The sequence below is a fragment of the Zeus faber genome (genome assembly GCF_960531495.2).
Source record: "Zeus faber genome assembly, chromosome: 9".
Lineage (NCBI taxonomy): Eukaryota > Metazoa > Chordata > Actinopteri > Zeiformes > Zeidae > Zeus > Zeus faber.
This window is the reverse complement of record NC_137197.1, coordinates 1414360-1427386: the sequence shown is the minus strand read 5'-3', so window position 1 is coordinate 1427386 and position 13027 is coordinate 1414360. Positions and strand designations below refer to the sequence as shown.

At 47.3% G+C, this 13027-nt stretch overlaps 1 protein-coding gene across 2 annotated transcripts in view; it reads left to right on the top strand.

Moving 5' to 3' along the window:
- ostn (osteocrin) overlaps positions 1–11829 on the top strand; it is a 14104-nt gene extending 2275 nt beyond the window's left edge. The window contains exons 2-5 of one of the 2 annotated variants that reach the window (XR_013844311.1): positions 3830–3919; positions 4273–4484; positions 5376–5527; positions 10286–11829. Coding sequence is in view for 1 of the 2 variants with exons in the window: in XM_080006490.1 (XP_079862616.1) it covers positions 3830–3919; positions 4273–4484; positions 5376–5460 (387 nt within the window). In the remaining variant the exon portion in view is untranslated. The remainder of the gene's footprint in view (positions 1–3829; positions 3920–4272; positions 4485–5375; positions 5528–10285) is intronic. The other variant, XM_080006490.1, reaches the window with a different exon arrangement.
- Positions 11830–13027: the final 1198 nt, after the last annotated feature.

The window sequence follows — 13027 nt, the reverse complement described above, 5'->3', positions numbered from 1 at the left end:
GGAGCCTTTCTGTCTGGAGTCTGCATGTTCTCCCCATGTGCACCTGGGTGTCTCACCATCCTTCGCACAGGTTCAGGCAGCCAGGCAGACTGACAAACAGACGGACAGGCAGACAGGTGATGTCATGTGTTTGTTTGGAGGGAGCGGCTCAGGTCTGACCGTTAGCTAGCAGCGTTAGCCACAGATAATATTAGAACTTCCTGTCGTATCGCACCGCTCCCACCGCTCCCACCGCTCCCACCGCTCCCACCGCTCCCCGTGTTTTCACAGATGGATTATGGGTAAAGGTAAACACATCAGCTGGGTATCTCTGAAACCTGACGAGCCTCCGGAGAGTCTACTACACACACACTACTACATACAAACACACACACACACACACACACACACACACACACGCACTACTACTACTACTGCACACACACTACTACACACACTACACACACAACCCCCCCCCCACACACATACACACACACACACACACACACACACACAACCCCCCCCCCACACACATACACACACACACACACTACGACACACTAGTACTACACACTAGTAGCATGTGTGTAGTAGTACTATACACATACTAGTACTAGTACTGAAGAAAGTTGGTTTTCCTCTTCTCTACGTCGCTGATAAACCCTTTTTTTTGGATGGATGACGTCAGATGCTGTGAACCCACTGGTGTGTGTGTGTGTGTGTGTGTGTTATAGCATGTGTGTGTAATAGTGTGTGTGTGTGTGTGTGTGTGTGTTATAGCATGTGTGTGTAGTAGTGTGTGTGTGTGTGTGTGTGTTATAGCATGTGTGTGTAGTAGTGTGTGTGTGTGTGTGTGTGTGTTATAGCATGTGTGTGTAGTAGTGTGTGTGTGTGTTATAGCATATGTGTGTAGTAGTGTGTGTGTGTGTGTGTGTGTTATAGCATGTGTGTGTAGTAGTGTGTGTGTGTGTTATAGCATATGTGTGTAGTAGTGTGTGTGTGTGTTATAGCATGTGTGTGTAGTAGTGTGTGTGTGTTATAGCATATGTGTGTAGTAGTGTGTGTGTGTGTGTGTGTGTGTGTGTTATAGCATGTGTGTGTAGTAGTGTGTGTGTGTGTTATAGCATATGTGTGTAGTAGTGTGTGTGTGTGTGTGTGTGTGTGTGTTATAGCATGTGTGTGTAGTAGTGTGTGTGTGTGTTATAGCATGTGTGTGTAGTAGTGTGTGTGCGTGTGTTATAGCATGTGTGTGTAGTAGTGTGTGTGTGTGTGTGTGTGTGTGTGTGTGTTATAGCATGTGTGTGTAGTAGTGTGTGTGTGTGTTATAGCATATGTGTGTAGTAGTGTGTGTGTGTTATAGCATGTGTGTGTAGTAGTGTGTGTGTGTGTGTGTGTGTTATAGCATGTGTGTGTAGTAGTGTGTGTGTGTGTGTGTTATAGCATGTGTGTGTAGTAGTGTGTGTGTGTGTGTGTGTTATAGCATGTGTGTGTAGTAGTAGTGTGTGTGTGTGTGTTATAGCATGTGTGTGTAGTAGTGTGTGTGTGTGTGTTATAGCATGTGTGTGTAGTAGTGTGTGTGTGTGTGTTATAGCATGTGTGTGTAGTAGTGTGTGTGTGTGTGTGTGTGTGTGTGTGTGTTATAGCGTGTGTGTGTGTTATAGCATGTGTGTGTAGTAGTAGTAGTGTGTGTGTGTGTGTGTTATAGCATGTGTGTGTAGTAGTGTGTGTGTGTGTGTGTTATAGCATGTGTGTGTAGTAGTGTGTGTGTGTGTTATAGCATATGTGTGTAGTAGTGTGTGTGTGTTATAGCATGTGTGTGTAGTAGTGTGTGTGTGTGTGTGTTATAGCATGTGTGTGTAGTAGTGTGTGTGTGTGTGTGTTATAGCATGTGTGTGTAGTAGTGTGTGTGTGTGTGTGTGTTATAGCATGTGTGTGTAGTAGTAGTGTGTGTGTGTGTGTTATAGCATGTGTGTGTAGTAGTGTGTGTGTGTGTGTTATAGCATGTGTGTGTAGTAGTGTGTGTGTGTGTGTTATAGCATGTGTGTGTAGTAGTGTGTGTGTGTGTGTGTGTGTGTGTGTGTTATAGCGTGTGTGTGTGTTATAGCATGTGTGTGTAGTAGTAGTAGTGTGTGTGTGTGTGTGTTATAGCATGTGTGTGTAGTAGTGTGTGTGTGTGTGTGTTATAGCGTGTGTGTCGTAGTGTGTGTGTGTGGGTGTGTTATAGCATGTGTGTGTAGTAGTGTGTGTGTGTGTGTGTGTTATAGCGTGTGTGTAGTAGTGTGTGTGTGCGTTATAGCATGTGTGTGTAGTAGTGTGCGTGTGTGTTTTTGTTATAGCATGTGTGTGTAGTAGTGTGTCGGTGTGTGTGTGTTATAGCATGTGTGTGTAGTAGTGTGTGTGTGTGTGTGTTATAGCGTGTGTGTAGTAGTGTGTGTGTGCGTTATAGCATGTGTGTGTAGTAGTGTGCGTGTGTGTTTTTGTTATAGCATGTGTGTGTAGTAGTGTGTCGGTGTGTGTGTGTGTGTGTTATAGCATGTGTGTGTAGTAGTGTGTGTGTGTGTGTGTGTGTGTTATAGCATGTGTGTGTAGTAGTGTGTGTGTGTGTGTTATAGCATGTGTGTGTAGTAGTATGTGTGTGTGTGTGTTATAGCATGTGTGTGTAGTAGTGTGTGTGTGTGTGTGTGTGTGTGTTATGGCATGTGTGTGTAGTAGTGTGTCTGTATAGTAGCAGTGTGTGTAGTAGTGTGTCTGTATAGTAGCAGTGTGTGTAGTAGTGTGTGTGTGTGTGTGTTATAGCATGTGTGTGTAGTAGTGTGTGTGTGTGTGTGTGTTATAGCATGTGTGTGTAGTAGTGTGTCTGTATAGTAGCAGTGTGTGTAGTAGTGTGTGTGTGTGTGTGTGTGTGTGTGTGTGTGTGTGTGTGTGTTATAGCATGTGTGTGTAGTAGTGTGTGTGTATAGTAGCAGTGTGTTTGTAGTGTGTGTGTGTGTGTGTGTGTGTGTGTTATAGCATGTGTGTGTAGTAGTGTGTCTGTATAGTAGCAGTGTGTGTAGTAGTGTGTCTGTATAGTAGCAGTGTGTGTAGTAGTGTGTGTGTGTGTGTGTTATAGCATGTGTGTGTAGTAGTGTGTCTGTATAGTAGCAGTGTGTGTAGTAGTGTGTGTGTGTGTGTGTGTCGTGGTGCTTGCAGTGGTGAGTATGTAGTAGTTGTGTGTAGTAGTGTGTGTAGTGGTAGTGTGTGTAGTAGTAATGTGTGTAGTAGTAGTGTGTGTAGTACTGTGTGTAATAGTGTATGTGTAGTAGTAATGTGTCTAGTAGTATGTGCATGTGGTAGTGTGTGTAATCGTGTGTGTGTAGTAGTAAGTGTGTAGTAGTGTGTGTAGTGGTAGTGTGTGTAGTAGTAATGTGTGTGGTAGAAGTGTGTGCAGTACTGTGTGTAATAGTGTACGTGTAGTAGTAATGTGTCTGGTAGTCTGTGCATGTAGTAGAGTGTGTAATAGTGTGTGTGTAGTAGTAAGTGTGTAGTAGTGTGTGTAGTAGTGTGTGTGTGTGTGTGTAGCAGTAGTGTGTGAAGCACACTGTGTAATAGTGTCTGTGTAATAGTTATGTGTGTAGTAGTAGTAGTAGTAGTGTCTGTAGTAGTAATGTGTGTAGGAATGTGTGTAGTAGTAGTACATGTTATAGTGTGTGTGTAGTAGTTATGTGTGTAGTACTGTGTGTAGTAGTGTGCGTGTAGTAGTACTGTGTATAGTAGTAGTAGTAGTGTGTGTATACACACAGTACACTGTAGTAGTACTATGTGTAGTAGTAATGTGTATAGTAGTAATGTGTGTAGTAATGTGCTTCCTTAGATGCTGGGCTGTGTCCTTCTGTCCGTCCTGCTCTCAGTCTCTCTGCTCCACAGCGTTGACGGTCTGAGGCTCAACCCACAACATGGACAGGTGAGACCTCCACCGCCTCCACCACCTCCTCCGCCTCCTCCACCACACCAGACCTACACTACCTGTATGACTACCACTACCTTGGGTCCAGTTAACATCATACTGTATAATACAGATCCACATTGCTCCACACAGACAGTCCAACCACAGTCAGCTGCTGGTGCACACTGGGAGTTGCCAGGTTGTAGCTGCTGGTGCACACTGGGAGTTGCCAGGTTGTAGCTGCTGGTGCACACTGGGAGTTGCCAGGTTGCAGCTGCTGGTGCACACTGGGAGTTGCCAGGTTGCAGCTCACACTTGTGTGTGCTCATCTGTAATGATCGAGGCCTAAAAACAGCCCTGTTGTGTTACAGCCGGTGGGCACGGTGCTGTCGGGGTCTCCGCTGCATTCAGGGGGTGAAAAGACCGGTGGAGAGTTGTCGGCTAAGCTGCTGCTGTTGGACCACCTGGTAAGGATGGAGAATGAGGTCATCGAGCCCAAAAGGAAGAGGAGTTTCCCTGGAAACAACACGCCCGTGGACCGTCTGTCAATCAGCGTCATGGAGACCAAACAGTCCAACAAGAGGTAGGACTCACCCCTCACTTCCTGGACAGGGAGGGCGTTGAGGAAGCAGAGGATGCATCCTTGTCAGCTTCATTGATTTGGGTGGACCTCGTTGAGAAGCGTAGGATATCCCATAATGCCGTGCAGCCCTAGCCCAGAAATAACAGAAGAGAAGAGCAGTGTGATCCTACATCATTTCACAGCTTGTAGTTTGGTGGTCAACCTCCAATCCAGCCCTCCCCAGGGATACAGGACCAACTGAGGCTCCTCCCACATCAGGCATCCAACCAGGTCGCCCCTAACGACCTCCACTTGAAGGTGCGCTTGACCAACAAGGAGGAGGCTCTTTGGGCCCCCAGGAGCCACTGGAGGGATTCTCTGTTACCATGGGAACACCTTCAAGTTCCCCAGGAAAAGATGGAAGAAGCTGCTGGAAAAGAACGTGTGGACGCTCTGCTGAGATGCTGCTGAGGGACCCAGATAAACTGATAGAGGATGGATGGATGGATAGACAGATAGATAGATGAATGGATGGTAAAATAGACCCGTCTTCCAGGAAGCGAAGACCTCTATCTGAGGCTGTGGGACCTGGACGAGCGTCTCCATGGAAACGACAACATGGAAATATGCATCTGGATCATATGAGCTCCTGGTCGACCTGCAGGTCACTGGGTCCAAGCCCAAACCAGCTGGAACATGGAACCAGTCAGAACAACAATGTCCTCAAACCATGAAGGTCACCTTGACGACACGGTACAATCACCACGAAGATGCAGTACAAGTTCAATCACCATGACAACGCGGTACAAGTACAAGTAACCCCCGCCCCGCCCCGCCCCCAGGTGATAATATCATATTTTCTCTTCTCGTTTTTTATCTCATGTTCCCGCTGTTTCTCTTCTTTCTGTTTAGGAAAGTTCTGGAGTTGCCACGGCGACGAGTCAGTCCGCCCATGGACCGGATCAGCATCAGTCGTCTGCCCAACAGCCGGGGATAGGCCCCGCCTTCCTGCCCGCTCCCCCTCTGGCGCCCCCTCCGGGACAGGTGTGGTACTACATCATGCGGTAACTACAGTGAGAAAAACCTTGTGACAAACTGTTTCTTTTTTTTTTTTTTTTAACCTGTGCTGTCAGCATGCTGGACATACAACACACAGTATTTGTTCCATTGCATCTAGGACAGAGTTGGTCTGCAAGTGGAGTTGAACTTGTCAACCTGCAACGACTCTTTATTCATTCTTAAATCATCAACAACTGCTGCAACAACTCTGTCCTGTGGACGAGCTGCAGGACGAGCAGAGCACGAGCTGCCACCAATCCTCCTGTTTTGGAGAACTATTTACCATGTTTGGCTCTATAAACAACTGATCACTACTCCAAGAGGGAGAATCACCACGGTGAGACAAACAAACAGAGAAGCAAACAACATTTATACAAAAACATCAACACTGGACGACAACATGTATTGAAAAACAGTCAATCAGGTTCAGGAAAAGTGGAACTACAACTGGTCACGTGGCCTCTTCCTGTCATAGTTATGGCAGCAAATGAGGGAGAAAAGGAGAGGGATGCAACCAGGAGGGTGCTGGTGTGTGTGTGTGTGTGTAAGGTGTTCACCGGTGAACGTGTACCCTGCCCTGCGGCCGCAGGCACAGAACCCGGGCCGTCGGCGCCAGGCACGGACCGCAGTCCCGGATCCAGACCCGCGCCGACAGCCCGACACGCCGCCCAAACTGCCCGCCCTGCGCAAGGGCAAGGCCCGCCCCATCGCAGCCGACGAGACACCCCACCTGCCCGCGAGCGCCGAGTGCCCATCCACGTAGCAGAGTGTGCTCAGTGGGGGGCAACTGGATGTTAGCCCCCCCCCCCCCAGCCAATGCCAGCAGGCTGCCAGATATACAGGCCCTCCACCAACCCTGGTACCCGGGGCACCCGCCGCAGAGAAGCCGCACAGCGGGAGCAAGGGCCAACAGCTGCCCCCCACACCCCAACCCACACCCACAACAGCAAGCAGCCCCCCCCACAGGCCCCAGAAGGCACCCGGCGGCGCTCTCCGCAGCCCCGCCAGGTCGCAGCACATCCAAAGCCACCAGGCGCGAGCCGCCAGGACTCCCAGCCGGGTGGGAGTCCGTCCCGGAATTTTAATTCCGGGACGGACATTCCTGGGGCAGGAGCGTGACAGGCAGGATGGCAGCTGCCCGCCGCATCCCCACCCACATAGCTCGTACCCCACCCATCCCTAAAGCTCTAGGCCTATTGTGTGGTGTATGTTCTGAGTATGAGTTTTGGCACTGGGAGAGATAGGCAAAGCGCGACCAGATCGACGCAGGGGCGCAGCAGGCTGGGGAGCGACCACGCGGACCCCACCCCAGACCCGACCGCACCCTAGCATGCCCACCCCCCGTACCTAGTGGCACCCGACCTACAGCAATCAGCCACGGGCGCAGAGCAGCCCGCCATGCGCCTCCGCCATGCCAGGCAGCTCCATGCCCCCATCAGGCCCCTGGTTAGCCCCCGGCCACTGAGTATGCGGACCACAGAACAGAGGGCGCCAGATGGCCCCACCATCCACAGCCCGACCTCCCAGTGACAAGTGCCCCGCACACCGAGAACACCCACCGAGGACAGGTACCCCACCAAAGGAGGCCACATAGTGAGAGCCGTGCCAAGCACACCCAACCAGGTTCATGCCCCTGGGTGACAGGACCAGACGGAACGCCTAACCAGCCCCGGCACGATAGGCAGGCCACCCCCCCCCCACGGGACGCAGAAGGACGCGCAAGCCCAGCCACCCCACCCACGGGGCGGGCGACCCCAGCGGTGCGCCACCCCGTCAACCCGTGGACCCGCACCCCCCGCCCCCAACCCAAGCCCCAAACCCACAGTGACGCCCCCAACCAACACACGGCAGGCAATTGGCAATTGTTAAGGCGATTAAAATGGGTTGATGGTGTTTAAGTGGTGGGTTAACTGAGGAGAGGTTGTCAAGGAGACATACAGACAGGGAGACTGGAATGCTGTGACACAGAAGGGTTGATATCTTCTTGGTGATGTTGGTCCAGAATGTTTGGATAGGTGGGCAGAGCCAGAAGGCATGAAAGTAGTCATCTCTGGTATCAAGGGAAGAGTGAGAGCAAACGTCTTTATCCACAAAACCCATTTTGAACATTTTGTGTCCGTGATATGAGCTATGTGCAGAATGTTATGTTGGATGAGTTGCATTTTGGAGTCGTGGGGCACAAGGTGTTGTTGCAAATAAGATTCCACAGGTTGATATCGGTGGGAACAGCAAGATCTCTTTCCCATTCCATGGTAGGTAAAGACAAAGTGTCGTCTGATTTAAATAAAAGTTTGTATATTCTGGAAAAGGGATTGATGTTCAATCATCTAAGGTGATTGTAGGATGTAATTTGATTTGAACTTTTAGAGACTGCTGTAGTGAAGGAATTGAAGGAAGCTGTGACCACCGATATTATACCTTTGGGTTCAGGTTGGGAAGGATATAAGCACATTTTTTTGAAAAATTTGTTCCAGATGAGTAATTCCTTTTCTTTTTCAAGTCCTAAAGATTATTGGTCTGTTTTTAACCAAAAAATCTGGGTTGTGGCAGATTGGGTGAAATTGTTTGGAGATAAGAGTGTAACCACTGAGTTTGAGGAAGCTCCGCCAGGCTGACAGAGTCGTTGTGATGAACGTTTTTTTTTTTAAAGCAATTGTGTTTCCTTATTGATTCAGTAAAGAATGGGAGATCAGATATTGATAACTCCTGACATTCTGTTTGTTCAGTGTCTCGCCATCCATGGCCCAATTGTAGCTCTGGTTGTAACTATTAAATTATAAATTGAAGATGGTTCCCGGGATAGTAGTACCTGAAGTTTGGGGCTGCTAGGCCACAACAGTCTTTGTTTATCTGTAGTGTTGCTAGTTTAATTCTCGGTTTCTTGTATATTCAATAAAATGTATTGACTATTGAGTCTAGAGTATTAAACCAATGCACTGTTGGTTGGACTGGGGTCATTGAAAAATAAAGTTTATTTTTGGTAGTATATATTCATTTTCACTGCTGCTATCCTACCCATTAGTGAGATGGGTAGTTCGTTCCATCGAATGAGGTCTTCGTCAATGGATTTGATCAAAGGAGTAAAGTTAATGGTAAACAAATCTGACAGATTGTTGGAGATATCAATACCAAGGTATCTAATGTTGCCCATTTTGATGGTTAAGGGAAGTTTCAGCATGACAGCATTCCAGTCTTCCTCACTGAGTGGTATGACCGTGGTTTTAGTCCAATTTATTGAATATGAGATAGCTGAGAATTTAGATATAAGATTGAACACCTCCAGTAGGGATGATATTGGATTCCGTAAATACAACAAGATATCCTCTGCATACAAACTGATTCTGTGAACAGTTTCCTGTTTGTATGCCAACGATATTACTGCTGCCGCGAGGGGTTCAATAAAGATGGTGAATAGTAAAGTGGAGAGCAGACATCCTTGTCTTGTGCCACGTTGTAGAGTGAAACACTGAAGTGTAACCATTGGTGATGACAGAAGCAGATGGTGAGTTGTACAGAATTCTGATCCATTGAATGAGTGACTAAAGCCAAATTTTTTGAGGATTGAAAAGAGATTTGTCCAATTAACTCTGTCAAATGATTTTTCGGTATCTAAACAAGCAAAACCAGTATTTAAGTTGTTCCTTTGAAAAAATGCTGATCTGAATAAACGGCCCATTTGCTGGATGAGTGTCTGCCTTTGACAAAGCCTGTTTGGTCTGGGTGAATGATAAATGGAATTACTTTTTCAATTCTTTTGGTAAATGTTTTACTCATAATGTTAAAGTCGCAATTAATTAGGCTTATGGGTCTATAACTGGAGGTGAGGGTTGGGTCCTTATTGGGTTTGAGCAAAACCAAAATGAGAGCAGTATTCATGTGCGGAGGCATGGTGGAGGTTCACCTCCTTAACCATTCTGGTGAATAATGGGGAAACAAGTGGCCAGAAGTGTTTATAGAATTCAGCAGGGTAGCCATCTGATCCAGGTGATATATTGTTGGGCATAAAGAAGAGAGCTTTCCTGAGTTCTTCTCGAGTAAGTGGTTGCTCTAAGGTGGTAGCCTGCTCCATCGAAAGTTTAGGGAGGTCAATATCATCAAGGAATGAGTGAATGTTTGATATATTAGATTCATTATCCGAGTGATATCGGTTATTATAAAAGTCTCTAAATATGTTATTGATGTCTTGCAGGGAGTATGTTATCCTACCCTGTGGATCTTTGATGGTTGTAATAAATGTTTTTTCGAGTTTCAATTGATTGGCAAGAAATTTACCTGGTTTGTCATTGAATTCAAAATAATTTGCTCTTGTTTGTTGCATGAGGAATTGTGTCTTTTGATGGTTGATATTGTCAAGTTGAGATTTGTCCGGATCTCATTTCGGATTCGCTCAGTGGATGAGTGGGCTATTCGGAGTGCAACTCCTTTAGTTGCTGTTCGAGTTTATTTTGGCATTCTTGTCCTTTCTTTTTCTTGTGAGTGGAGAATGAAATAATACTACCTCTTAGAACTGCCTTAGCTGTTTCCCAGAGTAAGGATGGTGATATTTCTGGGGAGTCATTCAGTTCAATGAAGGAAGTCTATTCTCTGGAAAAGAAAGGGATAAATTCTTTATCTGTCAAAAGTGAGGTGTTAAAGATCACTCATATATTGTTTTACAAGCCAGGGCGTGTGATAATTTCTGATTTGATGGTCTAAACTGGGATCCAGTACTGTGAAGTCTCCTCTGTTTGTTCAAACTGTTTCGATTTGTTTGTTGTTTGCAGGGTTATCGCCACGGACATCGGCCAATCTGCAGCTTTCCTCTGGGCTAGCCCCGCCCATCAGCCCCACCCACTCTGCACCAGGCTACAGCACTGCAACAACTCCACATAGAATCCAGAGGTTCATCTCATTGATGGACCAGGCACGAGGTCAAAGTTCGTGTACAGAATGTCAACAAACAAACACAAACCCACAGAATGCAAAAGCTCCTCTGCTGTACAGGAAGTGAAGTGTGACCCTTCACACCTGGCAGCTTTCCCTCGGTGACAGATGTTTGTAAAGTTCCTCCAACACCTGGAGGTTCATGAAGCTCAGCGACACGTCGGAGGAAAACTCAAAACGTTGTTTCCGCTTTTTCCAGGAGTTTTCAGCCCATTACAGTAATCAAGTCATTGAGTGAATTAACTAATTGATCCCAAATCACCTGTGGAAGTTTCCAGCTTCTGCCGTGAGTGGTCGTATGGAAACACACACACACACACACTCTGACTGAAGGTTTCTGCCTCGACTCGACCTGACGTGACACCAGCGTCTCGGTGTAAAAAGCTTCAGTTTTTAGTAAAAACACGTTTATGTTTGAGTTCAATGCCTCGTTACGGCGCCGCCTGGAGGCTCCGGTCAGAACTGCAGGGACCGGTGCTCGGTGAACTGGGATAAGGTTCCATCCGGCTCTGCACCACGACCAGTATCCATCAGCGATCCTCCTGCAGCAGGAGTTGGCGCCGGAGACTGAAGCGAGCAGCCAGTAGGTGGCGCTCAGAAACCCGGCGCACATTCCAGAGGAGACAACAATCATTTAGTTAAAAAATGGTTCGGGTCGAGAGGGAAGTCTTGAAGTGATTCCGCATCTGGGATCCTTCACTTCCTGCGGAAACTCAACTTCTTAGAACTCTGAGTTTTGGGGAAACAGAGAAATTAGACTTTCCGTGTCACATTGATTTCATAGCGATGAAAGACTGGACTCGGTCGGTTTCCTTCCGTCGGTGGAACCGGGGCTGAGTCGGGATGGATCCTGACTCCAGGTTCAGAAACTTATCGAGTTATGTCAAAGATCCGTTCGAGGCCTGCATCACTATGATTTAGCTCCACCTCGTTATTCGTGATCATACGCAGCTCATTTCTCAAGTCATCAAGTCATGCAAAAAAGTAAATACAATTATACACAAGTAGTGGAGTCATAGGATCCCCAAGAAGCCAGAGACCAGGATGCACGCTTGAAAAAAGACAAAAAACACTCCGGGACTTGATCAGTCCTTCCTGACAGATTTAGGTTCCGGTCTCACCAGCAGGTGCGTAGAGCGAGTGAGACAAGTGCATAGAGAGTGAGATAGGCAGCTCTCCCCGAGGAAGGCTGTGGCGTAGACGAGGTGTTTCCTCAAACCTAATGTGACTCGGCCCGGACCAAAGTTTTCCGACACAGGTTCGAATCCCTGCTCTTCCACGGCCATATGCTGAGATCCACTTTAAAAGTCCCTCAAGCAGCTTTTTATTAGTTTGTTTCAAATGCTTGTTTCTGCCTGAACAATAAACTGCACATTCAACAATGGATGCTCGTCGTGGTTCTTCTGAAACCCTGAGCCACCAGCAGGGGGTGGCGGTTAGTCTGGTCTGAGAAGTTTGATTTCAAACTGTGGTCTGTGGACCCCTAGCAGACCTCAGAGGACTTGCAGGGGGTCCACAGCAAAATTATTTAATGTTTTACTATATTTTGTAAAAGTATTTTGAAAAAGGAGGAGTGTTGCATGCAATTTAGGGAAGAGGTAGTGGTGGAGAGTGTCCCCAAGGGAGAGAGAGTGGTCGTTGGAGCAGATCTCAATGGGCATGTTGGCGAAGGGATTAGAGACATAGGTGATGAGAAAGTGACGGGTAGGTATGGTGTCAAGGAGAGGAATGTGGAAGGACAAATGGTGGATTTCACCAACAGGATGGAATTGGCTGTTGTGAATACGTATTTCAAGAAGAGGGAGGAACACAGGGTGACATACAAGAGTGGAGGAAGGTGCACACAGGTGGACTACATCTTATGCAGGAGGTGCAGTCGGACAGAGATTAGTGACTGCAATGTGGTGGTAGGGGAGTGTGTTGCAAGGCAGCATGGGATGGTGGTCTGTAGGATGACTCTGGAGGCCAAGAAGAGGAAGAGAGTGAAAGAAGAGCCAAAGATAAAATGGTGGAAGTGGAAAAAGGAGGAGTGTTGCGTGCAAATTAGGGAAGAGGTAAAGCAGGCAATAGGTGGGAATGAAGGGTTACCAGATGACTGGGAAACAACTGCAGAAGTGGTGAGGGAGACGATCAAGAAGGTACTCGGTGTATCATGTGGGAAGAGAAAGGAAGACAAGGACTCTTGGTGGTGGAATGAGGAAGTACAGGAGAGAGCAGGAGAGCAGAAGAGGTTGACGAAGAAGAAATGGGAAAGTCAGAGAGAGGAAGAAAGAAGACAGGAGTACAAGCTGATGCGGCACAAGGCGAAGAGAGAAGTGGCAAAGGAAAAGAAAAAGGCGTACGACGAGTTGTATGAGAGGTTGGACAGTAAGGAAGGAGAAAAGTACTTGTACCGATTGGCAAGACAAAGGGACCAAGCTGGGAAGGATGTACAGCAGGTTAAGGGTGATGAAGGATAATGATGGGAATGTGCTGACTAGTGAGGAGAGTGTGTTGAGAAGGTGGAAGGAGTACTTTGAGGAGTTGATGAATGAAGAAAATGAGAGGGAGAGAAGAGTGGATGATGTGGGGATAGTTTATCA